The sequence below is a fragment of the Mandrillus leucophaeus genome, unplaced genomic scaffold (assembly GCF_000951045.1).
Source record: "Mandrillus leucophaeus isolate KB7577 unplaced genomic scaffold, Mleu.le_1.0 Scaffold426, whole genome shotgun sequence".
In the NCBI taxonomy this organism is placed as follows: Eukaryota; Metazoa; Chordata; class Mammalia; order Primates; family Cercopithecidae; genus Mandrillus; species Mandrillus leucophaeus.
The window spans coordinates 144597-172008 of record NW_012104543.1 but is presented as its reverse complement, the minus strand read 5'-3'; the positions used below and the strand labels follow the sequence as shown (position 1 = coordinate 172008).

The window sequence follows — 27412 nt, the reverse complement described above, 5'->3', positions numbered from 1 at the left end:
CAGGCTCCTCCTTCCCCTCCTCTCCCTCTGATTTTCCTTCTCCCTGCCTCTTGCTTTCATTTTCACAGGCACTGCAGTGCTTCTGGGGGGAGTCAGCCCCTGACCCTGGCCCACCCTGATCCCTGCCTCTGCCCCAGAAATGTGCAAGTCCACGTTTAGGGGTCTTTCTGGGGCTACTGGCTCCCGTCAGCAGGAGTAGAGCCCAGGGGGCCTTGTTTTTGTTTTCTCAGCTCTGTGTACACTTGTGCATTTAATAAAACCTACAGCTTTTCTGAGGTCAGGACAGTACATCTAAAAACCCTGCGTCACTGTCTTGTGAGGGCAGCCAGTGCCTCTTGGATGGGAGCCACAGTTCACAGCCCTGCGTCTCCCTGCAGACAAGGTAACCATGGCCCAAGATGAAGCTGGCTGCTGGGTCACAGTCAGGGACGGGGCCTCCAGATCCTCTCCTGCTTGGTCAAGAGCCCTGGCCAGGGTATAAGCAAGAGGGATAAAGGTCTCCAGTCTGCAGAGGTGACAAGGCCAGTGGAGCATGTGACTTCCCTTGGGTTGGGGGCTGTTGGGCCCCAGAGGCACAGTTCCCCAGTGCTATGGAGAAGACGGCGACCTCAGACTCTGGTTCTCTCACAGGCTCCTGGCCAAACGGACCACCATAGAGTCAGCGCCAGCCCTCCTCCCTGGAAGTGGCAGCCTTCCTCCTGGAAGGGGCAGCAATAGGCTGAGGGGCATGGCTTCCCCGCCTTCCTGTGTCCAGAGTGATGGGGAGGACCCCAGATGTTCACATTTGAAGAGCCCAGGCCAGAGAAAGGATGGGCCTGTCTTAGAACCACCACACACAAGAATGCTAAGTAGCAGCTGTGGGCACTTCTTGCTGATGAGCCCAACTCTGAGAGCTGATTGCCCAGGAGGTGGGGGCTGATTCCTGGGATAATGTAGTAGGTGTTGGTGACAGTGGCCCCCTTGAGACCCAGCAGGTGTCTCTGCATCTACCTGGCCAGCTAGGCACACCTGCAGCCAGCAGGGATCAGTGGGCACCTTGGGCCATCCCAAGGGTGACCAGCCCAGGGGGCCTCTGCACAGTCAGAGTATCCCTGGGGGAATCTGCAGATGATGGGTGGTGACCAGGACTCATGATTGGGAAGAGCCATGAGCTGAGGTGGAGTTTCCAAGGGATCGGGAACTTGGTGCTCTGGCCAGGCCCAGCAACCATGTGTTTGGCCAGTCTACCTTTTTAAAGATGAGGTCTGCTCAGGTGACAATGCAAACCTAACCAGAACTTGGGGCCCTACTCTGTTGGTGGCAGAGTTGACTTTGATGCTCCTTCTTGTCCTTCAAGGCCTAGCTGCAATGTCAGCACTTCCTGGAAGCGTCCCCTGATGTCCTCGGGCAGAACAGTCTTTCACCCTTTCTGTGCCCATATTGCATCCTCTTCATACTTTTATTCTGATATTTATCACATGGAATTGCAGTGCCTTCTCCCCCAGGTTGGTCATTCCTGGTGGATGGGAGCTCTTTAAGGGCAAGGCCTGGCCTGCTTGTCTTTGTGCTTCTCCTGCCTGGCATAGAGCCTAACTCGGGTGATGCTAAGGGTTTGTCCAATGACTGAATGAGCATGTGGATGAATAAATGAGCATCCATCTCCCCTTTCGGGCTGGGCTCTGTTTTGCCCATCGCCCTCCCCCTACTTCTCAATTTCAGGTTGAATAAGCCACCATCTCAGCCTGCTCAGGGCTCAAAGTCCTCAAATTCAAAGCCCAAAGCAGGCAGCCGCCCCACCCCTGTAGCCCTAAGCCTCCCAGCTGGCTCTCTTCGGGCATGTCCCCTGCCACTTTGCGCGGTTCATCCACTTGCTGCTGAGATATTAATGCACCTCAGGGGTCAGTGGAGCCCAACGCCCATGCTGTGAATGGAGCAAGGCAATTCCAATTTCATGCCTACATGGGCTTCCCTCTGTTAAGACAAAGAGCAGGAACACATCTTTCTTTTTTAAAAAATTTCCTCCAGAAAACAGGCAAAGGTATTGTGCAGCAGAGGCTTATGTAGAATTGCTAGCAGTCAGTGAGGGGGAAGGTAGTTCCCATGAGACAAAGCAGGGCTTTGGGGAAGAAGGAAGTAGAAGGAGGAGTCAGAGGGTACTCTGTGGTTGTTGCCTGCTGATCAGGCCTGGGTGTTTATACACTGATGAGAGCTGAGAGCTTTCAGCAACTGAAATCATCTACTTCTGTCTTGCTATCAGCTTGCAAAATGTAGGCATACAAATATTTATTGAATAAAATCATTTGTTATATTTTTGTTATAATGTGTTTATATATGTGTGGGTATATGTGTGTGCATGTGTATTTTTTTTCTTTTTTTCTTTTTTTTTTTTTTTGAGGCAGGGTCTCACTCTGTTACCCAGGCTGGAGTGCAGTAGTGTGGTCATGATTCACTGTAGCCTCAACTTCCTGGGCTCAAGGAATCCTCCTACCTCAGTCTCCCAAGTAGGTGGGACTACAAGCGCATGCCGCCATGCCTGGCTAATTTTTGTATTCTTTTTGTAGAAACAGGGTCCCACCATGTTGCCCAGGCTGGTCTTGAATTCCTGAGCTCAAGCAATCTGCCTGCCTTGGCCTCCCAAAGTGCTAGGATTACAAGCAAGACCCACCGTGCTCTGTCATGTTATTTTTAAAAGAGAAATTGCTGCTAGGAGGCACTTGGGCTTCCTAGCTTAAATAAGAGTATACAATATGGTGCATGGGGAACCAAGATTCCTGAACATCTATTTTAGAATATAGGGTCATTGCAGATTGCAAAAAATGGCTCTAATTCTGCCTCCTTCCTTGTATTTGCACACTACGAATGTATGAACTTTTCAGCTCCTCCCATTAAAATGTGAAATCTATTTCTCTACCCGTGGAATCTGAGCCTGCTTTATGATTGCATAAGCCAACAAAAATGTAGCAGAAGTGCCAGTGTGCAGGTTCCCTTAGACCACCAGAGGCCTGTGTGCTTTGGCTCTCTCTCTCTCGCTCCTCTGCTTCACTGGGTTATCTTGCTGGGGGATGAGAGACTCCATGGAGCAAAACTGAGTTGTCCCAGCCAAGGCCACTCTAGGCCGGCTGGCCACCAGCTGACCTCTAGTTGACTGAGGATGTAAGAATGAGCCTAGCTGGATCAGCCAAACCTGGCCCACATCAGCAGCCATCACCTAAAGAGACATAATAAACAGCTGTTATTTTAAGCCACTACATGTTGGGGATGTTTGTTACACAGCATTATTGTGGCAATAGATAACTGACCCAAGAGTCATAAGACAGTGTTCCTATTTCATCTGCAGCTTTCATCACATTACTTGACTCCCAGTGATGAGTAAATATATGTTGAGTGAATGAATGTGCTTTCGGAATCACTGACCTAACTACTTATCTTTTCCCAACTTGTACACTAAATCGTCCTAATGCTAAGCCTTTGCTCATGCTGTTCTCCTGTCTAGAATATTCTCCTCTGTTTTCTGCCTGGTGAATTTCTATGTTTCCTTCAAAGTTCTGTTCTCTCTGGCCTCCTGTGACTCATCCATCTCACACTGATGCTTCAGTGTCCTGGGCAGGTCCTGGTGCCAAGCGTACATCACAGTTTGACTTCCATTGTTTAGCTGGGTAAATGCTTTCCCATCCCGGGACTGTGAGCTCCTTCCTTGCGTCTAGCACAGTGCTTGGCTCATAGTAGGTCCTTGGGAGGTACTGATTCATTCATTCATCATTCATTGACTCACTCAATAATTAGTTATTGAGCCACGTGCCAGGTTCTGGTCTAAGTGTGAGGATACAGCAGTGCACAATATAGACATGATCCCTGTGCTCATGGGACTGACGTTCTGGCTCAAGGTAGGGGAAGACGCCAATAAATAAACAAGTAAGTAGAAAAAGCATAGAGTAATAATGCTTGCAGAGAATTAAATCAAGGGTGGCACCATGGAGAGGGGTGTGGTGGTCAGGTAGGTCTCTCTGAGGCAGTGGGAGTCAAGCTGCCATCCAAATGGCATGGAGAAGCTAGCCCTACAAAGGAGAAGATAATTCCAGGTGGAAGGAACAAGTAGAGGAAAGGTTCTCAAGCAGGAGTGGACTTGAAGAATTCAATGAATGAAAGGATGAGTGAAGCAACAGGAGAAAGAGAGTGGGGATGAGACATGTTAGAGGGTCAGGCAGAGCAGGGCACATCCTGGTCAACCTGTAAAGGGCTCAGATTTGTTTTCTGTGCAATGGGAAGCCAGGGTTCTGAGAAGGAGGGCGCTGTGGCATGACAGATTTAAAAGGATTCCGCTGGCTGCTATGGGGGGGACTGGACTGGGGGTGGGGGAGGAAATCTGAAGATGGATTTCTTCAGATTGGAGGCTGATGCAGTTTTCCAGACAAAAGGATGCTTTGTCTAGGTAGGCAGTGGGGAAAGAGAAAAGGGGGTAAATTCCGGATGAGTTTTGAGAGGAAAGCCAACAATCTATTGGGTTGGATGTGGAAGAATGAGAGAAAGAGATGAATGAAAGATAACAGTAAAATGTTTGACCCAAGCAACCGGGTTGATGGTACTATTTCTAGAGAAGAGGAATGCTAGGGAAGGAGCATGTTTTGGTAGGGAAAAGCAAAAATTGGATTTTGGCCACATGAAGTTGGAAATGCATATTTAATGTCCAATGAGGTAGGGGAACCACATTATGAAGTTGGACATCTGAGTCTGGAATTCCTAGGAAAAGTTAGGGAGTCAGAAATTTGAAAGTCAATGTGGAAATTGATTGAAATGGTCATCCAGGACCTGACTTGACCAGGGCCAGATGGGCTGTGAAGACCACAGGGAGATAGAGCCAATGCTTAGTTCTCAGCTTGGTGTGTCTGGCACCTGGAGTTTTTGTAAGGATGGCCCTGATTCCTTATGACATCTGCACTGTCTGAGAGAGGCACAGATGACTCAGTGATGTCTCTGCTGGTTGGAAAGGGAGGAGAAGCACAGGGCTTCTCCTGTGCTTCATGTGGCAGAAGTGATGAGAGCTATTCCTGGTGATGGAGCCTCCTCCCAGTCCTCCCTCCTCTGGCCACTCTGCCCTAGGCAGAATTCATTCATTTCCATGAGATGAAATAAATGATGAATAATTTCCATTCATTTCATTTCATGGAAATGAATCATTAAATGGGTCCCAGCTTCTCTGTGGCAGATGCAATGCTCTGGGATCACCATTCTATTTCCTTCTCCAGGGTACACAGGAAAACTGCATTTCCCAGCTTCCTTTGCAATCAGATTGGGCCATGTGACTACTCCTGGCCAATGGAGTATGGACAGGGGTGATTTATGTTCTATTAGGCCTGGGCCTTATCACATCCTGTGTGATCATACTAGTTGCCCAACTCCTGCTGTAACAAATTGCCACAAACCTAAGTTTAAAAGAATATGGCAAATTTATTCTCTTACAGTTTTGGAGTCAGAAGTCTGAAATGAGTCTCATGGGGCTAAATGTGTTGGCAGGGCCAGTTCCTTCTGGAAACTCAAAGGGTAGAATCTGTTTGCTTGCCCTGTTTGGCTTCTAGAGCCTGCCTGAATTCCTTGGCTTGTGGCCTCTTCCTTGCGTGACTCCTATATCTTGGTTCTGCCATCACATCTCCTTCTACTGCCTTTTACCTTCTTGCCTCTCTCTTATAAGGACGTTGTGATTACATTGAGCCCACCTGGATAATCCAGGCTGATATTTGCATCTCAAGATGCTTAACTTGATCACATCGGCAAAATCCCTTTTGCCATGGAAGGTAACATATTCACAGGTTCTAGGGATTAGGATACGGACATCTTTGGTGAGAGGGCATTATTCTGCCTACCACAGTGACACTCCAGCCTTCTCTTATCCTCCCCTGGGGATTTTGGAGGCTGTATGTTCCAGGTGATGTAGCTACAAGATGCAACAGGGCTGCTCAACCTGCTTGGGCTTCTCATGAGCCCAAAATAAATCTTTATTATTGTGTTAGGCTGTTCTTGTGTTGCTATAAAGAAATTCCTGATACTGGGTAATTTATAAAGAAAAGAGGCTTAATTGTCTTATGGTTCTGCAGTCTATATAGGAAGCATGGTGCCAGCATCTGCTCAGCTTCTGGGGAGGCCTCAGGGAGGTTTTGCTTGTGGCAAGAAGGAAAACAGGAGCAGTCATGTCACATGACAAAAGCAGGAACAAGAGAGAGAGTCAGTTGGGAGTGGGGAGGTGCTACACACTTTTAAACAACTGAATCTCACGAGCACTCACTCACTCATCACCAAGGGGATGGCACTAAGCCATTCATGAGGGATCTGCCCACATGATCCTAACACTGCCCACCAGACCACACTTCCAACACTGGGTATTGCATTTCACCATGAGATTTGATGGGGACACAGGTCCAAACCACATCAATTGTGTTAAGGCAGTAAGACTTTGGGCTCAATATGTTACTGCAGCAGGGCCTATCCTATCCAGACTGCTCACAATCTTCCATGGGCTCTTCTTGGTGAATGCCAAGTCTTGACCATGGCTGAGAGGGGCCAGCCCCACCCCTCTCCAAAGATTCTTGGCCCTTCTCTCTGAGTTAATAGCTGAATGTCCTGAGGAGTTTGTAGTGGTTGAGTAGAAAGTTCTGAGAAACCTCTACCACTGACATACATGTGACCTTCACTGATGTCAGCCTTGGCCATGTGACTTGCTTTGGCTAAAGGAGTGTTCATGGGCATGACACAGGCAGAGGCCTTAAACGTGCTTGAATGGTTTGAGTTTCTTCTTGAGCTTTGGTGATGTACCATAAGAGGATCAAATGTCAGGTAGTCACTTCCCCTTTAGTGTGGGCCCCAGACAAACACCCATGACACCAACCAACCCATGGAGGAGGCCTGAACCCAACCCACAGCTTGGAATCCAGCCCAGTTGACCTGCTGTCTGAAGCAGAACTGCCCAGCTGAGCCCAGATTAGATCAGCTGAACCACTTCAACCTGAACATGAACATAATTACAAATGCTTCTTGTTGCATGCCATTGAGGTTTGGGTTGGTTTGTTATGCAGCATTATTGTGGCAACAGCTGACTATTACACTTAGCCTGGAGGAATTTGGATTTCTCAAGTCTCTGGCCACATTTCACACCTGGATGCTAGGACTTGAGTGAGATAGTGAGCCCCATGTCCCCTGTTCATCTGGGAAGAGCATGCCTTCCATCTCCCTTGCCATCCCCCTCTCTGTGCCTGTCCCAGTACTGAATGCCAGGAGGAGGGGCCCGGTTGCTGCTACTGAGCAGATAAAGAATGCAGAGCCACAAACCGAGGTGGGGAAAATTGTTCTGTTTGTTTTAATTAAACCGACTGAAGAAGCCAAGACACAGACGGAGAGAGAGACTAAGAACAAGACTGGAAATAGTTTAGAAAAGAAATGAAAACCGGTCGCGGAGATGTCAGTGCCCAATGGAGTGGCCTGGGTGGGTGCCTTCACGTCAGCTCCAGAATCACTGTCAGGGCGAGCACCAAGGTGAGCCGGGCGCCAGTGGGGCCAATGGAACCTGTGCCGGGAGACAGGAAAAGGGTCAGAGCCTGCAGACCCAACCCTGTTCCAGAACAGCAGAACCTCCAGGTCCCCAGCAAAGATGCTAGATTTCAGCATCAGGACAAACTGGGTTTGAAGACCAGCTCTGCCACCTGGCTACCTAACTGTCCATGATCCCCTCCCCTACCCCTAGGCTTGCTGGGCTGTGGTCAGACTTCCTAGAAGCCATGAAGATGGTGCAGTGAGGACCAACAGTGGGAGTCTCCATTGTAAACTGTGAGATTGGCTCCATGTAGGGAGGGGGTGTGGCAGGCCTGGGAGCAGTGTCTGGGCCCCTTGGGGTGGTGCTAAGGCTAGAGCAGGTTGGGGGGTGGGGGCAGCCCAGGGAGGACAGTATAAAGGGCCTGCACTGAGACATCCGTCGATGCTCCCAACCACCCTATGGAGTGGTTCAGAGTCTCAGAACGCAGCCCCACGGTCGACGTTGGACACACCCTTCTGAGGTCAGAGCAGCCGGGCTCTGAGCTAAGAGAGCTAGAGATGCCATGGACAGTGAGACCGAGCTCTGAGCTAAGAGGGCCAGAGATGCCATGGATGGTGAGATGGGGCACAGTTGGCCCCAGAAATCTCAGCTGGCTGCTTTGGCAGGCTGAGTCCCCCTTTATTGCCTCAATCCCTACCTCTGCCCACTTTGGACTCTGACTCTGCCCTACTAGAGGGCAATGATGTGCCTGAGGGGTCAGGGAGTGGCAAGGGTATGCACATGGGAAGTGTGGGGAACCAGAGCTTTCTGGTGCCTCAAAAGCCACTCTCTTTCAAGCAAAAAATCCTGAGGGTGGAGACTTACCATTGGAGTCCTCCGTTCCTCTTGGGATATTTGGGTTTTCTGTTGGAAAGAAACAGAAAGAGAACCAAAGAGTGGATGGCATTCAGAGCTCAGGGAAGGAGAGGCCCTTTACCCAGCACCTGCTGTGAGGTATCACATGCAGTGTCTCAGTGCAGCCACACAACCTCCAGGGGAGCTGGATAGTATCAGCCCCCTTTTGCAGATGGAGGAAGTGAGAGAGGTTAAGCAGTTTGCCTAAGGTTCTTTCTGAGTCCGAAGCTTATTTATAGTTGTAACCACCGAACGACCCTGCCTCCCAGTGGGGCCCCCTCCCAGGGCAAATTTAGGAGATTTGGGCCCCTGTTGCTTCCTCCTCCTGGGGATACCTCCCAGCCAGGACTCGTCCCTGTGGTTGTTCTCCCAGTCCCCAGCTGAGCGCGCCATACCAAACACGATAAGCCGGGTGTGCGTGTCGGTGGAACCCAGTGGGTTCTGGGCAGTGCAGCGATACATAGAGCCGTTGAGCTCAGCAGGAACCCGCTCCAGCACCAGCTCCTTCCCGTCGAACTCAGCACTGCCGTCCAGGAGGCGGCTCCCAACCCGCGTCCAGGTGAACATGGGCTCCGGGAAGACTTCGTTCTGTTGGCCAGAGCAGGGGAGAGTTGGGTCACAGGAGGGCCCATTCTGCCAGAGCAGCAAGGGGTCATGGGCATGCCCGGCCAGGGCTGGCACAGCATTCTCATCTGATGGGCTGGGAATGGCTGCCCTGAACTCCAGGAGGAGAGGGAGTCTGAGACTGAAGAGAATGTCTCGTTGAAGAGCTAGGTTTACTCTGAGTTCTAGATGGAGAAGTGAAACATGTATGTACCTCTTTGCCATTCCCCATGGGAACCGATTCTCCCAATTACACATTGGGAAACTGAAACCCACTGGATGTGGCTGGGGATCGAGGGAAGGGTGTTAGAGAGGACCGCCAGGAATGCTGGTGCTGGATCGATGCCTCTACCTCCCCCCCACCACCCTCCCAGATGCTCAGAGAGAGGCTGACCTGAAACCCATGGACCAGAATCCTCACTGTGTCCCCGACCCGGGCTCTGCTGGGCGTCATCACAATTTTGGGTCCTTTCGGGGCAACTTTAGGGAGAGAAAGGCCAGGTCAGAGAGAGTAAGGAAAGGAGGGACAGGGTACATGGAAGAGAAAGTTCTAGTCTAGCGATCAACATCCTTGGGATCAGCTGCTTCTGTTAGAAGCTCAGTGTGCTCATTCATTCATTCATTCACACCTGCATTCATTCAGACATATTCCCTAAGCCCATGCAATGAATCAGACGCCCTTTAGGACCTAGGGAGTCAATGGTCTATATAGGACACAATTCCTGCCCTTGGGTGGTTCACACATCAGTAGGGGAGAAAGACAAACAACCGAGAAGTACAAGCCAGCACCATGAGGGACAAGATCAGAGAGGCCCAGTGGACGGCGGGGTCAGGGAGGGAAACTTACCTGGGGCAGGTGCTACTAGGCTGCTGATGGGGAGCAGCCTGTGCCAGCAGCCAGACTTGAGGTACCCCAACTCCCACCCACGCTACCCCCTTGGGAGGTGCATTTCTGGTGTCATCAGCCCCATTGTCCAGTTGAGTTAACTGGACCTCAGAGAGTCATGAAGTGATTTGAAAAAGGTCACACCTTGATGAGAGCCAAGATCAAGGTGCGGGTCTCCTCCTCCTGATTCAGTGCTGTTTCTAACAGGTTAATCTTCCCAGTGGGATTTTTCTAGAACCTCTGGGTAGGGATGGACACAGTGTGGGAAGATGACCTCCTTCCTTGTGCCCAGCCTCACTGCCTCTCTTCCTCACTTCCTTGTATCACCTCTTATTCAGTCCCTTTATATCACCGAACTTGAAAGCCAAGATGCCCAAGGGCAGGGCTATCCTCTGAACAATGCCTGAGAATATCAGGGATGGAGGAGATACTTGGAATCATTGGGTCTGTTCCCTTCATTTCAGCTGAGAAACAGAGCTCACTGGATAATGTAGAGGCTTGTCCAAGGTCACTCACAGAACCAATTACCCATGTTTCCTGACCTTCTCGCCAGCACTCTTTTCCCCAGATTCATTCATTCACTCACTCACTCAACAATAATTAGGGAGCCAGCCATTTGGAGTAGAGCAGAGGATAGGGTGGTGAACAAGACCCAGTGTCTGCTGACACGGAGCTCCCACTTCAGTAGGGGTGAGAGTTCGTAAGCAAACAAGCACATATGCAAAACAGGATGAGAGTGACCGTGCTTCATGCAGATCACTAGACCCAGGGGAGGGGGCTCAGAGTTGGTGGGTAACATCTTCAGATAGTGGTCAGGGTGCCTCTTCCAAGGAGGTGACATTTAAGCTGAGCTGTGAACCCCGTGAGGCATATTCCAGGCACAGGGAACAGCCAGGGCATGGGACAGAGGCAGGTCAGGGAGGGAAGGGTGTTGGGAGACAGATCCCATAGAGCTTCCAAGACCGGAGGAAGGGGTGAGGGTTTTGTTTGGTACTCTATGCTTTGTGCTACTCCGTGTAAACATCTTCTAAGGGTGGAAAAGGTTTGTCCTGAGGCCCTGGGGCTGCCCTGGGATCACCCCCACCTTTCCTTGCTGGTCCCCAGACCTCTCTTTCTGACTCAAAGCTCTCAGAACAGAAATCAGGGCAGTTGGCAGATGTGGGTGGTCTCCCAGGCACTGCCAACTTCATTCTCTGAGAATGAAATCAAAGGATTATTAATTAAACCATGAGCAAGACATCTGAAATGCCACATGGGTCTAGGGAAGCATCCATGGGAAGAGCAGGGCTTGCACCACGGGGTGGGGGAATCGCTGGGAAGGGAAGGGCTGGTTCTGCAGCTTCATCTGTCAGTCAGTCAGGTGGAAGGGCCACTGGCCTGGGAGACCTGCGAGCTGAGTTCTAATCTGTTCTGTGTGCCCTTGGATGAGTGGCTCCCCCTCGCTTTCCCAAGTGCCCCATGGGAACAATGATACCCCTTGCCTAACACGCGGGGCCATTAGGAACATCAGGCGGTGGCAGGTTTGATGGCTAACATTTGTTTAGCGCGTCCTAAGAGCCAGGACCTATGAAGTGCCATATGCATAATCTCATTTAGCCTTCCAGCCTTTGAGATTGTCTCCATAAGGAAATGAAGGCTCAGGGAGCCCGAGTAAGTTTTTGGGTTTTAAAATGAACTCTCAAGTGCTGTAGACGTCGATTTGCAGATGGGAAACCAGGTCTAGGGCAGTCTGACCCTGGGTAATCTTGGCGGCTCTAAGTGCTGCTAGGGTGGCATTGTTGGCTGCAGCCAGGAGAGGGCGCGGAAGGGCATCCCGGTCCTGGAGAAGGCTGGAGCCGTGGAGGACCCGGCAGACACCTTTCCTTTCTAGGTTAGATTTCTCACTGCCCTGCTTTCTAAAGGGCCTGCCTTACTCCTTCAGGCCTGGGCCTGGGCCTGCTGGTTCTAAGGGAAGAGGGAACTAACCTTCTCAGGTGTCAAGCATGCGCTAGACTCCATTTTAGGACGGTCACACCATTCTGGTACTTATGAGGCAAGTTACCCCAAAACCCATTGTGCAGGTCACAGAACCGGCCCTCCAGGGGGGCAGTGACTTATCCAAGGTCACACTATAGGAAGTATTAGTTACAAGACGTGATGGCACATAGGGCTTCAGAGGGAGGCTCAGAGCCCAGGGGCAGAGGTGAGGCAGAGATGGGTGCCTTCTTCCACCCAGGGCACCCCGGCTCCTGGGCTCCTGTGTGCATCTGATCCTGAGGGGCTCAGAGGGTGGGCAGAGGAGGGGTCTGGTCCTCCCTCATTGCTTTCAAGCTCTATCCTGGCAGCTGCCACCAGACAAGAGCCTTTGCAGCAGATGGTCCCTGACTCCCTCCTTCACTGCTGCGTTAAGATGTTGCTTCCAGAAGCCAAGCCAGCTGCTGTCAGCCTCCCCACTCCTTCCACCCTCAGGCTCCTGACACTCAGAGCCTGGCCCATTAGCAGCTCCAGACAGTCGAAATCTGGCCCCACTTGCCTGCTTCTGACCACAGTGGCTGAGAGTGCCCGAAAGGAATGCTCTTAGTCTCTGGACTTTTCTGCCTGTCAACCCCTGGACACAGAGAAAGAGTAGGAGTCCAGAGACCCAGGATTGATGCCTAGCCCTCTACTTTCTGGCTGCATGACTTGGATGAGTCATTTCAACTTGTTGGGCCTCAGTTTTCTAACCCGCAAATGGGGAGAATAGGCTACCACCCTGCTTGAGGAAACACTCTGAAAATGACAATGGAGGAGGGAGATAAGACTGCAGTGTGAAATGTAAAGTGATGTCTATCTGCTCAGGGAATGAAAAAGATCCTGGACATATAAGTTGCCTTCTTTACCTCTCCTGAGCATCCTGATGCAAGGATAGTACTATGGAATCTCAAGGAAAAGCTCCTCTAGCTTTCCCCCAGGAATTCTGGGTGTTTTCTAAGACAATCACTCACCCATTCACCCAATCATCCATCCATCCATCCATCCATCCATCCATCCATCCATCCATCCATCCATCCATCCATTCAAATATCCATCCATCCAAACATCCATCTATTCATCCATCCCTCCAAACATCTATCCAAACATCCATTCATCCATCCATCCAAACATTCATCCATCTAAACACTCATCCATCCATCCATCCACCCATCAAACATCCATCCATCCATCCATCCTTCCATCCATCCAAACATCCATCCATTCATCCATCCCTCCAAACATCCATCCAAATATCCATCCATCCATCAAAACATCCATCCATCCATCCATCCATCCATCCATCCTTCCATCCATCCAGGCATTCATTTTATTCATTCATCTATTCAAACATCCACCAATCCATCCACACACCTACCTATAAACCTACCAATTTGCTTACCCATCCATTTATTCATTTGCTCTATCCATCTAATTCTTTACCGTACACCTAATTTGTGGTGGTCACTATCCAGGGTCACTGTTGGGGACACCATGATGAATAATAACAGTAGCTTATATTTCCTGAATATTTGCTCTGCCTGTCACTATAAGCACTTTGTATGCACTGCCTTACTTAATCTTCTCAACAACCTAGAAAAGCATTAATTAATTAATTGTTAAACAGTTGTTTATTAAGAACTATGTTAGGGGTTGTTCTGAGCCCTGTACTCTGTGAACTAGGTAGATAAAGACTCTGCCCATGTGCCATTTAAATTTTAGTGGGTGACGGGAACGCCCAGAGTTTGACTGGAATGGTGGTTACACTGGCGTTCACATTTATTTAAATTTGTTAAATTGTGCACTGAAGGACCTGAATTTCCCAGTAGGTAAATTTTATTACAGTTAAAAAATATATGAAGAATGAATTTTTTAAGCCAGTTCACCTGACTGCCATTACATCTAAAACCAAATCTCAATTCCTAGCTTGTGGGCGATTCAGACAATAAGCAAATATAGAATATACTTGCAGGTGGAAATGAGTTATGTAAGAAAACAAAGCAAGAGAAGGGGTTGAAGGAACCAGGAGGAAGAGGCTGCTTTAGATAGAGTGTTCAAGGAAGGACCCTTTGAGTAGAGGCCTCAAGCAGAGGCCTCCTTCCAGTCAATTTCCATTCTTCATAGGTCAACACTGTTCCCGTTTCTATCAATGGAGATTTATTTTTTGTTCTAGAATTTCATATAAATGGACTCACACAGTGAGTACTCTGTCATCTGACTTCTTTTGATCAACAGTTTTGTTTTTTTTTTTTTTTAGACAGAGTCTCACTCTATTGCCTAGGCTGGAGTGCAGTGGCATGATCTTGGCTCACCGCAACCTCTGCCTCCCAGGTTCAAGGCATTCTCCTGCCTTAGCCTCCCAAGTAGTTGGGCCTACAGGCATGAGCTGCCATATCCAGCTAATTTTTGTATTTTCAGTAGAACCAAGGTTTCACCATGTTGGCCAGGCTGGTCTCAAGCTCCTGGCTTGAAGTGATCCACCTGCCTCAGCCTCCCAAAGCTCTGAGGTTGCAGGTGTGAGCCACGATGCCCAGGCTGATCAACATGTTTTTGAGCTCCATCCATGCTAATGCGAGTATCACGAGTTCATTCATTTGTATTTATAAAAAGTATTTTGTTATATGAAGATACTACAAGTTTGTGTATTCATTTTTCTAATTATGGACATTTAGATTATTTACAGTTCTGTCGTTGTTGCTGTTGTCATGAATAAAGCTTCTGTGGACATATGTTTTCATTTCTCTCAGGTAAATACCTAGGAGTGAAATTGTTGGGTCATAAGGGCAGACATATTTTTATCTTTGTAAGAAACTGCCAGGTTTTCAAAGTAGTAGTACCATTTTATACTCCAACCAGCAAAGCATGAGAATTCTGATTGTTCTGCATTCTTGTCAACATCTGGTATTGTCAGTTTTTTAAATTTTAGCCAGTCTAATGGATGTGAAATGGTATCTCATTGAGGTTAGAAACTTCATTTCTTTTCTTTAGTAACTAATAATGTAGTGTACGTTTTTACATGTTTATCAGCCATTTGTATATTTCCTTTTTTAAAAAATTGGGTTGTCTTACATTATTGATTTGTCATAGTTCTTTATATATTCTGGTTACAAATGCTCTGTCAGATATATGTATTGAGAGTATTTTCTCTTATTCTATAGTTTGCCTTTCATTTTTCTCAAGGATGTCTTTGTAAGAGCAGAAGATTTAATTTTTGATTAAATCTAATTTACCAATTTTCAATTTATCATTTAGTTTTTATTTAGTTTTTTTGTGACCACTTTAAGAAATCCTTGCTACACCAATATCACAAAGTCTATGTTTTGTTTTAGAGGCTTCATGATGCTGACTTTTATGGTTAAATCTATGATTCATTTCAAATTAATTTTTGTGTGTGTGCGAGGTAGGGGTCCAGGTTCAATTTTTCCTTATGCCTATTCATTTGTTTCAGGGTCATTTGTTAAGAGAACTACTCTTTCCTGATTGAATGGCCTTGGGGGTCTTTGGCAAAAATCAATGAACTCTATGTATGTGGGTCTATTTCTGGACTCTATCCTGTTTTATCAAACTGTTTGTCTACCACAGGAAGGTTTTGGGTGGGTGTCATGATCTGATTTATATTTTAAGTAGATCAATCAGGGTGGGAAATAGGATAGTGCAAAAGTAGAAGCAGAGCGACTTGTAGTTTGAAGGCTACTCTAATAACTCAGGCTTGAACTGATGCTGCTTGGGTTGGGTATTCGGAGAGGACATCGTGAGGAGTGGCAGATTTGGGATATATTCTGAAGTCGAGCTGCCAGGGCTTAATGACGGTTTGCATGTGGGATAGAGGAAAGACTGGAAAAGGTGGGTGGCTGCAAGGTTTCTGGTTTGATCAATGGGAAGAACATGGTTGCCATTTAGTGAGATGGGTGCCAGGACGCTCAGGCATCTCTGGTCTAGATCCCAAGAAAGGTACAAATCTGGTGAGACAAGAACTCAGAAGAGGCACAAACAGCTCGAAGGGTTGGGGGAGGGTCAGAGAAGTCTTCCTGGAGGGGTGGCATTTGAGCTGGGGAGGGCATCCCTGCGAGGGAAGAGCAGGAGTGAAGGTTCTTTGCAGGGAGACACGCCCCACCCTTGTTGGCCTGATCTTCAAAATCCTTGTTGAATGATTGGATTTTGTGCTCTGAGGTCATCTCATCCATCCCACTGTCTCACCCAGAGTGCAGGGTGCCCTGATGGTGCAAGGTGCATACACTCACGACCCTTTGGCTCATGGCACTCTCTACTGGTCACACCCCCTGGCTCAGTGACACCTCACCACAACCCTGACAGGTGGGCTGTAGAGCACAGTGGTTAAGAACGTGGGTTCTGGGGCCAGACAACCTTGACTGGCTGACCTAAGAAAGGTTACTCTAAGCCTGAGTCCCTCACCTCAGGCTTGATGGGAATAATATGATAGCATCTGTCAGCGGGTTCACTGCAGGCTTAAAGGAGACCTGATGAGGAAAGCATCTTGCAGAGAGCCTGGCTCTGAGCAGGTGCTCAAAATATTTGTGCAGTTACTATTCTCCCCCTTCATCAGGTCAGAAAACTGAGACTCAGAGACGTTAAGAAGTCTGAGTTCTCACTCAGCAGTCGAGGGAGACTAGGAAGTCAGCCCAGGTGTCTCTTTACTCACCCACCCAATTAGGGCCCTTCATCTTGGTGGCCCTGCTGTGTCCCCCATGCCCCAAATCCCCCGGTGTGCACAGACCTGCCTGTCCAGGCCCACTGCTTATGAGTGGGCCCTTCTTTCCCTTGCTCTGATGATGGCGAGCGGGGGTGCCCACAGAAGCAACTCCAGTTAAGGGAGGGCTTGGGATCCAGGACAGAGCAGGCAAGCGCTTTAATGTGGTTTGGGGTGCTGTCGGTAAGGGTCACACAGGCCAGCAGGGGCACACCTCCTCCCATCACTAGGAGATGTCAGCTACAAGCTCACTTTACACCAGCTGCCTTGAAGTCTGTATCTGGCCTTTCGTCTTTCTCGTCCTTATTCTTGGTGGGGTGGGGCAAGGGTGCCGCCCTGCTGGAAACCGGAGCTTCCACAAGAGGGGCTGGAGGGGTCTTTCATAAAAGAAGCAACCAGGTGAAGGGTGGAGGCTGCTCTGTTGGGGGAGGAAGGGGCCATGGAAGGATGGAGGATCCAGAGAAAGGGGTGAAGGGCTGGCAAGGTGGGAGGACCAAGAGAGGGGTTGGAGCAGACCCTGGGTTGAGAAGACCTCAGCACGTAGCACAGGGCCTGGCCTTAAGTGATGCTTGTAATATCTTCGTTTTTTCTTTTTCTTTCTTTTTTTTTTGAGACGAAGTGATTCTCCTGTCTCAGCCTCCTGAGTAACTGGGATTATAGGTAAGCACCACCATGCCTGGCTAATTTTCATATATTTTTTTTTTTAGTAGAGATGGGGTTTCACCATGTTAGTCAGTCTAGTCTTGAACTCCTGACCTCGTGATCCATCTGCCTCAGTCTCCCAAAGTGTTAGGATTACAGGCGTGAGCCACTGTGCCTGGCCCGGTGCCTAGGTCAAAAATGGAACTGGCCCCAGTGATATCTTTATGGAATGATGAACAAAGAGTACCCAGGAGGTGGGCACCTGTGACAGAGGGATGCCGTGAGGAGGCAGAGTGAGAGGCTTAGAGCAGCCTCTGGAGCCTTTGAATTCTCCCCCACTCACCTTGGGTATCTTAAACTCCCTGAGCCTCAGCTTCCTCCTCTGTGATATGGGATAATAAAGGTGCCTACCTCACTGGGTTAATATAAGAGAAGCCACAGTCTGTGGCATATAGTAGCTGCTCAGTAGATGTTAGCCTTTATTGTTAGTTTCTGTATGGGCAGGTGGCCTGTGAAAATCAAAGGGCTGCTGGGTGCGGTGGCTCACGCCTGTAATCCCAGCACTTCGGGAGGCTGAGGCAGGTGGATTACCTGAGGTTGGGAGTTTGACACCAGCCTGGCCAATATGGTGAAACCCTGTCTCTATTAAAAATACAAAAAAAAATTATCTGGATGTGGTGGTGGGCACCTGTAATCCCAGCTACTTGAGAGACCGAGGCGGGAGAATCACTTGAACTTGGGAGGCTGAGGTTGCAGTGAGCCAAGATCACCCACTGCATTCCAGCCTGGGTGCGACAGAGCTAGACTCTGTCAAAAAAATAAAAATAAATAAATAAATAAAAATAAAAAAGACAGAGAGAGAGAAAATCAAAGGGCCATTGTAATGGGTCTTCAGGGAACCAGTCCCATAACCAGCCAAGACAAGCAGTCCTGGAGCTGTTGAGTTCAGTGGTTGGCATGGTAGTGAGTGAAGAAGGCACCAATAAACCTGACTTGAAATTTCAACACTGCTATATACAAAGTTAACGACTTGGCAAGGGACTCTACCAACTTGAGCCTCAGTTTTGCTCATCTGCAAAATGGGACTACATGGCCAACTTGTGCCTATGAGGATTGGATGAGAATCCTTGCAGATGTTCCTAGCACATAGTACATACTGTCTGTACAAGAAATCCTTTTCTTTGGTATTCGATACTGAGGAGATGTTGGGTTTTCTGGTGGTCCAGCTAAAACAGAAGCCCTCTGGAACACCTGACACAAGCTGCAGTCCCAGTGCTCGTCAGTCACCACTCTCAGTCCTTGGTCATGAGTGGCCTGGGTTAGTGGCTGTGGACTGAGCCAGGCAGCCTCTGAACACTATAGGAGTTTTGGAGTATAAGCCCAGGCATCTCGGGCTTAGGGAGGAGCTGTGGGGGCTGCGGATCAAGGTTCAAAGGACATAGGTGAAAGGACAAGTACAGGTCATCGTGCCCATCCCCTGCCCTCACCCACCCAGTCCATACAAACAACCAGAGTCTTGTCTATTTCCAGCAGTGAAGATTCCACATCTCCCCCTTCCCTGCCCTGAGTCAGCGGGGAGGAGAAGTATAAGGGGAAGGGAGTGAGTTCTTTGTGCTTTGGGGATCCCTGGGTTGGTGCTCTGTGGGGAGAAGAGCAGATCATGGACAGGGATTGGGCTCTTGGGCTGAGCTAGCTCTGGGCACCCAGTGTCCTCTTTGCCTGCCTCCCACATACCCACAGATGACAGGGTTTTCATTGTATTTAAAAGTGTAAGTCAGAGCGATACCTTCCATGTATTATGTGTTCCTGACCCCAACCTGCCAAAGCTTCCTATGATTTTCAGAATTCCAAAACCTGATCCAGCAAGCCTGCAACCTCCCAGGTTCACAACCGTTAGGCAGCAACTGTCCTCTGAGCTCACTGGGCTCATATGCAACCCAGAAAATCTCCCTGTCACCTCCCTTGTTCCCACCTGTGATATAGAAAACTTCCCTGAGCAGGCCGTGACCTCGAGGTTCCTCTCCTTGACCCGACAAATGTCCCCTGATCTCGTGCTCCTGAGGCTGACTGGAAAAATCTTGGCCTCCCCTGGTCTTCACACTGACCTTCTATGCTTCTGACTTGACTCAGCAACCCTTCCTGAAGAAACCCGACCCTTGTATATTCTTTATCTACCCAGCAAACTTCCTGGTTCCATTTTTGACCTAGAAAACCTCCCCTGTTTTTAACACCAATCCAGCAGATTTTTCTGACTTTCCATCTTTTTTATCCGGGTTGTGCAAACTCCCTGACCTCTTATGTTGCTGACCCAACCCAGCAAATCTCCTCAGTCTCTTGTTTCTGATCCTTCCAGAAGACCTCCCAGACCGCTCAAGTTCCTGACCTAATCCTAATTGAAAAGTGCTTTAAATGGTTTGTAATTTATATCAAATTAAACTGGCTTTGAAGCAATTCCTCTGACCTCCCCTGATCTCCTGTGTCCCTGACCCTGTCTAGCAAACTCCTCTAACCTCTCATGTTCTTGGCTCAACCCAGCAAACTACCTTGGCCTGTGGGTACCTCCCCACACATGACCAAGGATCTTCTCCAATCCAGCTCAGCAAACCCGGCTAAGAACCCTAACTCTACCCTTTGCACTCCAGTTTGCTCCATTTCCAGTTTGCTGCATCTCCTCCCCCTCTCCATAGGTGTCCACAGCCCGGGAACCCTATTCCAAGGCGCTCACCACACCCAGGTCTGCAAGGGCTCTACAGAAGGGCCCCCACCAAGCCTTACCCAGCGTGACCTCTGCCTGCATGGGCATCGACAGTGCTGGGTGCTTGACCTCGCAGCTGAAGAGGGCCTCGTTGTCAATCTGTGGGTTGAGGGTCCAGGTGAGCAGGGCACGTACTTCCACAGTGCCGTCGCTGCTCGGGGTGCGGCTGTGGCGCAGGAAGTAGGTGGGCTCGGCGCTGTGGACCCAGCGGGGGAACTCACGGCTCACGACCGTCTCTGGTATGTTCTCTGTGGTTGGCTGGAGGAGGATGTTGGGATCTGGGGTCAGGCCATGGGAGGGGCGCTCCGTGTAGGGTCGCCCACCCCGGTTCTCGGCATCCAGGAGGGACAGTGACTTCTGCATCTTGGTGTCATCCAGGTCACGGTGCAGAAGGCTGCGGAAGGGCCTGCTGTCCTGGAGGGGGCCGGAGCTCGCAGCTGGTGGCTCTGATAGGGGTACTGCGTCGATTGGTTCCCCATCTCGTTTGAAATAAACCTGCCATTGCAAGGAGAGTGTGGAAAAAGATTTTGTGCTACTAACTTCAACCTCCCAGTGGGCTCTCCGATGAACTGGGCACAGGATGCCAGTTCTTCCAGAGCATAGCAGTCTAGACAGTCACCCACACCCCACTCCTTTCCCTCCTACACCGCCAAGAACTATGAGCCAGTGTGGTATAATGGGAACACATGCAGGCCCTTGGGGCAGAGGCTTAGCCCAATCCCATCATTTACCACCTGGTGAGGTTTTTTGAGCCTCAGTTTCCTCACTTGTCAAGAGAAGAATAAGACACCTGCTTCATGGGGCTGTTGGATGTCTCAGTGGAACCACGTGGGAAATGGGGACCTTGGCCTACACCATGGCGGCCACCTGGGGTCCAAGGGCACCACTCGGGGAGGGCATGGGGATGAGGGAAAAATGGAAGGCACCAGAGATTAAGTGAGAAGTTGGGAGAGGATGAGGAAAGAAAGAATCTGTGTGCGTGTGTATTTTGGAGATGGAAGGCAGAAAACAGGTGCATGTGTGGGAGGAAGCTAGGTGTGGGGAGGAGGTGAGAGCAAACACCTCCTCGCTTTCTCTGCTAATGGGAACTCAAGTTTTGCGAGGCGGCATTTAATTTAATTTGCTGTCTTTTTATTTTGGTACATGTGCCCAAAGGCCTGTGGGGATTAGATGTATTTTTAATAAATCAGATAAATAAACTGATAGGGGGCCGGGAGAGGGAAAAGTGGGATGCGGCTCTCTGGGACTCAGGTAGGGGAGCAGAAGGAAAGTGTGCGGGGGGAGGCGCTGCAGGGGGGTGAAGGAGGTGGGAGGGGATGGGGGTATGAAATGTGGGATTTTCGTCAGAGTTTGTAACGTCAATGAAGAGTCTCTTATGCACATGATAGCCTGCGTTGGGTTTTTTTTTTCCCCATTTATTTTCTTCTTTTCCTTTTTCTTTTTGAAAAGTGCTTTAAATGCAGGTTTGTAATTTATATCAAAAGAATTTCTTTAAAGTTCTGATGTCTCAGGCAAACATAAGATGCCTGGGATTTGGGGAGATGAGGTTCTTTTGCATGTTTATATCTGAATATTTTATTGCCATGTCGCACGTGTCAGGGCAGGCAGACAGGATGGATAGGAGGGGGGGTCTTCCTGCAGTCCCTGGACTGTGAAAAGCCTTTCAGGAAAGGACTTTCTGTTTGTGAGAAAAAAACAGCTTTCCTGATTTTAGGGAGACTGGACCTCTTTAGGGCCTCCAAAGGAGAAAATCTGGGGTCATGTCCTGCTTTCAGCAACTGGCTTTGAAGCTACCTTTTTTGGTCCACTTCCTAGGGACTGAGGCTTGTCTCTGTTCCCCTGCCCACCACCCCACCTGTGTCTCTACACCCTTGCCCACTGCCCCACCTGTGTCTCTACACCCTTGCCCACTGCCCCACCTGTGTCTCTTTTCCTCTGCCCACAATCCCACCTGTGTCTCTGCACCCCTGCCCACTGCCCCACCTGTGTCTCTGCACCCCTGCCCACTGCCCCACCTGTGTCTCTGCACCCCTGCCCACTGCCCCACCTGTGTCTCTGCACCCCTGCCCACTGCCCCACCTGTGTCTCTGCACCCCTGCCCACCACCCCACCTGTGTCTCTACACCCTTGCCCACTGCCCCACCTGTGTCTCTTTTCCTCTGCCCACTGCCCCACCTGTGTCTCTGTGCCCCTGCCCACTGCCCCACCTGTGTCTCTGCACCCCTGCCCACTGCCCCACCTGTGTCTCTGTGCCCCTGCCCACTGCCCCACCTGTGTCTCTGCACCCCTGCCCACTGCCCCACCTGTGTCTCTTTTCCTCTGCCCACAATCCCACCTGTGTCTCTGCACCCCTGCCCACTGCCCCACCTGTGTCTCTGCACCCCTGCCCACTGCCCCACCTGTGTCTCTTTTCCTCTGCCCACAATCCCACCTGTGTCTCTGCACCCCTGCCCACTGCCCCACCTGTGTCTCTGTGCCCCTGCCCACTGCCCCACCTGTGTCTCTGTGCCCCTGCCCACTGCCCCACCTGTGTCTCTACTCCCCTGCCCACCACCCCACCTGTGTCTCGGCATCCCTGTGCCCCTGCCTGCTGCCCCATCTGCATCCCTGTGCCCCGCCTGCTGCCTCGCCTGTGTCTCTGTGCACCTGCTTACTGCCCTGTCCTGGGCCTCTACATACCCATTTACCACCCTGCCCCAGTTCCCAAGGCAGGGCTGGCCTAGATTCCCAAGGCCACACCATTGGACCATGCCTGGTAGACAGTTGGGTCTGGAATGAGGGGAACCATTTGGCTCCCGTCTTGAACTGTAACCCTACATACCCATTGCTCTAGCTCCACACCTTGCTAAATCCTAGTACTGTATGAAACTCATAGGATCAAGACACAAAGTATTACAAAATGTCAAAACCGAAAGAGTACGTAGCTTGAAGATTCTCCAAACAGGCTTCATGGAACCCTACGGGTTCTAAAGTGGTGCTTCAGGTGTCAATGAGAGTGACTTGGCCTCTCTTCACTTTTCAATGTCATACATATGAGGTTTCCCTGTATACCATTGAGACCAAAAGGGTCCTTGTGCTTCTAAAAAAGCTGAAAAACGAATATTGTCCAGCCCCCTCAACTTCATTGCAGAAACAGAGGCAGAGGTGGGGAGGGGGGATTTCCTGCTCACCGTTGTTCGGTGAGTACAGCATGGCCGGGACCCCCAGCTCTCCAGACGCTGCACCTCCTACCCTACCCCCTTCAAGAGGTCATGAAAAATCTCATGAACTGCACTGACAAATATCTAAGAAACTACACTGGGTCTAATAAGTTGGTCAAAAAGGAATTTCCTCTCTCTTCCCTCCCTTCCTTCTCTCCTTTCCTTCTCTCCCTTCCATCCTCTCCCTCCTTCTTTCAGATGGGATTCCTGATGATCACATGGGCTTCTGGGAAGGCCAGTGAACCTGGAGCTAGAGACACGGACTTGAGACCCAGCTCTGTCAGGAGTGCCATGGTGACTTGGGACAAGCCCCTTTCCCTCTCGGGGCCCCCTTTCATTTGTCTCCGTTGGGCTCAAAAACTGGGGTTGGCATGCTGGATCCTGGGCTCCCCAGAAGGCCACTCCTGCTGTGAAGTTCTAGGACTCTGCCTCCAGGAGGAGTGGGGGTTCTCAGCATGGGGAGATGGGGAGCAACAGGGGCACATGGATGCCTGGGCCGATCCAATGGGTAAACGGGATCGGACAAAGGCAGATGGGGACAGAGTCAGCCCTGGCCAACCACTCCCTCTCCAGGCACAGTGGAGACACCTACAGCTGGACCAGCCCCGAAGCAGGGTGGTTCGGCAGATGGGAAGGAGCTGGGCGCTCCAGGGGTACTCACCATGGGCGCTGGTTTCCCTCCAGACACGATGCAGACTAGCGTGAAGTTCTGGGCTTGGTAGCGGCTGAAGGGGGCTGGTGTGTCAGCGGCCACCACTTCAATGGAGGTGGGAGGAGCTGCCCCAAAAGGAAGCACAGGAAGACAAAGACTCAACTGGGAGATTCAGGAAGAGTTCACTGACCACCTAAGATGGCCCAGGTCCATGTTGGGTGCCAGGGGTGGGGGAGGGCAGGTGTTGTCGAACGCCAGGGGGTGCCATTGGCATCCATTACAGTGAGGAACATGTCCTTGCTGGGAATATAGGCAAGAGCCCTGTCCTCCTGGAGCTTGCAGCTTAGTGCAGAAGACAGACAGGAATCAAGAGATGGCACAGATCAAAGTGTGAAGTGCATCCGATCCCCAGAGGAATCACGGTGTGTTGAGGGGACTCTGCCCGAGCCTGGGAGTTCCAGGCAGATGCTGCTGAAGCAGCCACATTGCTGCTGTGATCTGAGGTCACAAGAGTAGGTGGGAGATAGCATGGCAGGTAGAAGGAGCTTTGAGTTTTAACACCTTGAGTTTTAACAAACCCTGAGATTCCCAGCCTCTAAAGTAGCTGGGACCACAGGTGTGTGCCACCATGCCTGGCTTATTTTTGTGCCAGGGCCCGGCAGTAGGTTGGCCAGGAGAGAGCGGGGCAGGCCAGGGGGAATGTGGTGCCCAGCGGGGCTGGGCATATGGGCAGGGCACAGAGCATGTGGCATGCTGTCAGGGGGATTATGACTTGAACTGGCATGCTGGAACAGGTTGTGACATTTTCGGGATTTCTGTGAACCAGCAGTTAACCGTTTGTAACTTGTCACAGTGAGTATTTTCACATCACAAAAAACAGCAACTGCTACACTTTGGGGCTTTTTCCCTCCTTCTTCTGCCCTAGCCCCCAGAGGGCGGATTCATCTTTAAAGCATGGGTTACGGGTTTTTCTTCTTTATTCTGAGAGCAATGGGGAGCCACTGAAAGTTTTCAGTAACAGCAGTGACATCATCTGGCTTGCATTTGGAAGAGACTGAAAACAGAGCGGGAATTTCAGCTGGGGAAGATGGTACCATACACTCAGATGGGGGCATCTGGACAAGTATTTGTGGCCAGGAGTCTTTCCTTCCTTCCTTTCTGGAAGTTGGCTTGTTTTTGTTGGCCACCCCTCCCACCCACTGAACCTCTCTTCTCTCCTCACCCACTACCCCTGGCTGGTTTGTCAAAACCCTTGCTCCCAGACACTACGGGGCATCGCAAGGGGTAGGGACTGGGCCATCAGGCACACTTGGGTCTGAATCCCAGCTCAGTCACTACCACCTCCACGTGCTTGGGCAGGTCACCAAAACTGTGAGCCTCAGTCCTCCAGTTTGCTAAATGGGAATAACATTAATACTTAGCAGACATTTTTGCAGGACAAAACCAGCTAATGCATATGAAAGGCTTAGCATATGGTAGGAATTTGCTATTATTGTGATTTCTGATATTATTTCCCTAACCACCTCATAATCAGCAGGACAGGAGCCAGAATCTTAGAGCCTCGCTTGGGAAAATCTGTCAATTCTGACTTACCCAGCCTTGGGCCATGCACAGGGAGGGAAGCAGAGAAAATAAAGAGGTGTGGGCCTTTCCTTCCTGCAGGGGGTTTTCACTCCAGTTAAGTTTAATTAAATTCGGCAAACATTTCCTGACACCTACTAGGTGCCAGGAATGATGCCAGGTGCTGCCAGGAGGTGCCCAATGATGAAACAGGTAAAGCATTGCAAAGTTCACAGTCAGGTGGGGGCGACAGACACACGGGCAACTCTATTTCAAGGCCTAGTGAAATGAAATCAGGTATGAGTCATTCATTCATTCAGGGAGCCAACTCATGCTGTCGGCAAGAGAAGCAGAGCACACAGAAGACAATGGGAGAACAATAGATGGAGAATTGTAATTAAGCGTAACATCGCATAAAACAGATGGTAAGTGGGATAGGAATTCTGAGAAGGGAGAAATACACCAGAATACGTCAATTACCTAGGAATTGCAGATTCTGCAATCTAACTTTTCCAACACTCGACCAAAAACCTGGATCCCACACAAGAACCCATAATGGCTAACACTTAGGAATTGGGACCCGTTCTGAGTTCTTAACGTGTGTGCATTATTTCCGTCTTCACCATCAGTCTACGAGCTGGGTTTATTTATTCCCATTTTACAGATGGGGAAACTTAAGAGGTGAAGCAACTTGCTCAGGCTCACAGTGCCAGTATGAGGAAGAGCCAGGATTTGAACTCAGACCGTCTGACTCCAGAGCCCAGCCTCTGACATGAAGCTGAGCCACCTCAACCTTTGGGAAGAAAAAGCGAGCTTGTATCTATTGGTGCCTTTAGATGTAAGTACACATTTGAACCACCAGGAACATTCACCTACCTTCCATGGATGCCTTATAATCCAATTCCATCAGGAACGGATGCCGTGGGTGGCTCCAGTTACTCAGTTCCCCTAAAGATCAGTGACCTCTGCAGTTAGAGCTTAGCATAAAACTCTGGCGTGGCTGGTGATGGCAGGTGAATAGGTATCAGGATACCCTCCAAGAATCCTAGAGGCTCAGAACCAGGCAGGTGGTTCCTTTAAAATCACTCATTCATTCTTTCTTACCTTCACTGAGCCAACAGAGCTCAGACACCTAGAACCTTCCTGAGAGGAGAGTATTGCTTTCCTTCCTTCCTTCCTTCCTTCCTTCCTTCCTTCCTTCCTTTCTTTCTTTCCTTCTTTCTCTTTCTTTCTTCTTTCTTTCTTTCCTTCTTTCTTCCCTCCTTCCCTCCCTCTCTTTTGTTTCTTTCTTTCTCTTTCTTTCTTTCTCTCTCTTTATTTCTGTCTTTTCTTTCTTTCTCTTTCTTTTCTTTCCCTTTCCTTCCTTCCTTCCTTTCTTTCTCTTTCTCTCTTTCCTTCTTTCTTTCTTTCTCTTTCTCTCTTCTTCCCTCCCTCCCTCTCTCTCTCTTTTTTCTTTTTCTCTCCCCTCCCCTTCCTTCCTTCCTTCCTTCCTTCCTTCCTTCCTTCCTTCCTTCCTTCCTTCCTTCCTTCCTTCTTTCTTCTTGGCAGGGTCTCACTCTGTTACCCAGGCTGGAGTGAAGTGGCACAATCATGGCTCACAGCAGCCTTGGCCTCCTGGGCTCCAGTGATCAATTGTCCTGCCTCAGCCTCTCAAGTAGCTGGGACCCCAGGTGTGTGCCACCACTCTTGTTTTTTTGTTTTGTTTGTTTGTTTGTTTTTAGCTTTTTTTTTTTTTTAATGTTTTGTAGAGCTAGGGTCTTGTTATGTCGTCCAAGCTGGTCTTGAATTCCTGGCCTCAAGTGATCCTCCCAATTTAGCCTCCCAAAGTGTTAGGATTACAGGTGCAAGCCACTGTGCCTGACTTCTGAGAGGTTTGCTTTGAAGAGTAAATGTGATGGCATGTGTAAGTTACCTGCAATGCAAGGTAGCAATTTTAATTATTTGTAGGACTACAAATAAGGGAGGTAGTATAGGACAATGGCTAAGGAGGTGGGCTCTAGATCAGACTAGCCAAATTTCAAAGAT

At 49.7% G+C, this 27412-nt stretch overlaps 1 protein-coding gene across 1 annotated transcript in view; it reads right to left on the bottom strand.

Moving 5' to 3' along the window:
* Nucleotides 1–7301: 7301 nt before the first annotated feature.
* Nucleotides 7302–27412, bottom strand: part of IGSF21 (immunoglobin superfamily, member 21) — a 109684-nt gene continuing 89573 nt past the window's right edge. The window contains exons 4-9 of the mRNA XM_011993106.1: nucleotides 23837–23952; nucleotides 19996–20470; nucleotides 9390–9475; nucleotides 8788–8980; nucleotides 8363–8401; nucleotides 7302–7531 (exon numbers count right to left, since the gene is read on the bottom strand). Coding sequence (XP_011848496.1) covers nucleotides 7461–7531; nucleotides 8363–8401; nucleotides 8788–8980; nucleotides 9390–9475; nucleotides 19996–20470; nucleotides 23837–23952 — 980 coding nt within the window. The 3' untranslated portion in view covers nucleotides 7302–7460. The remainder of the gene's footprint in view (nucleotides 7532–8362; nucleotides 8402–8787; nucleotides 8981–9389; nucleotides 9476–19995; nucleotides 20471–23836; nucleotides 23953–27412) is intronic.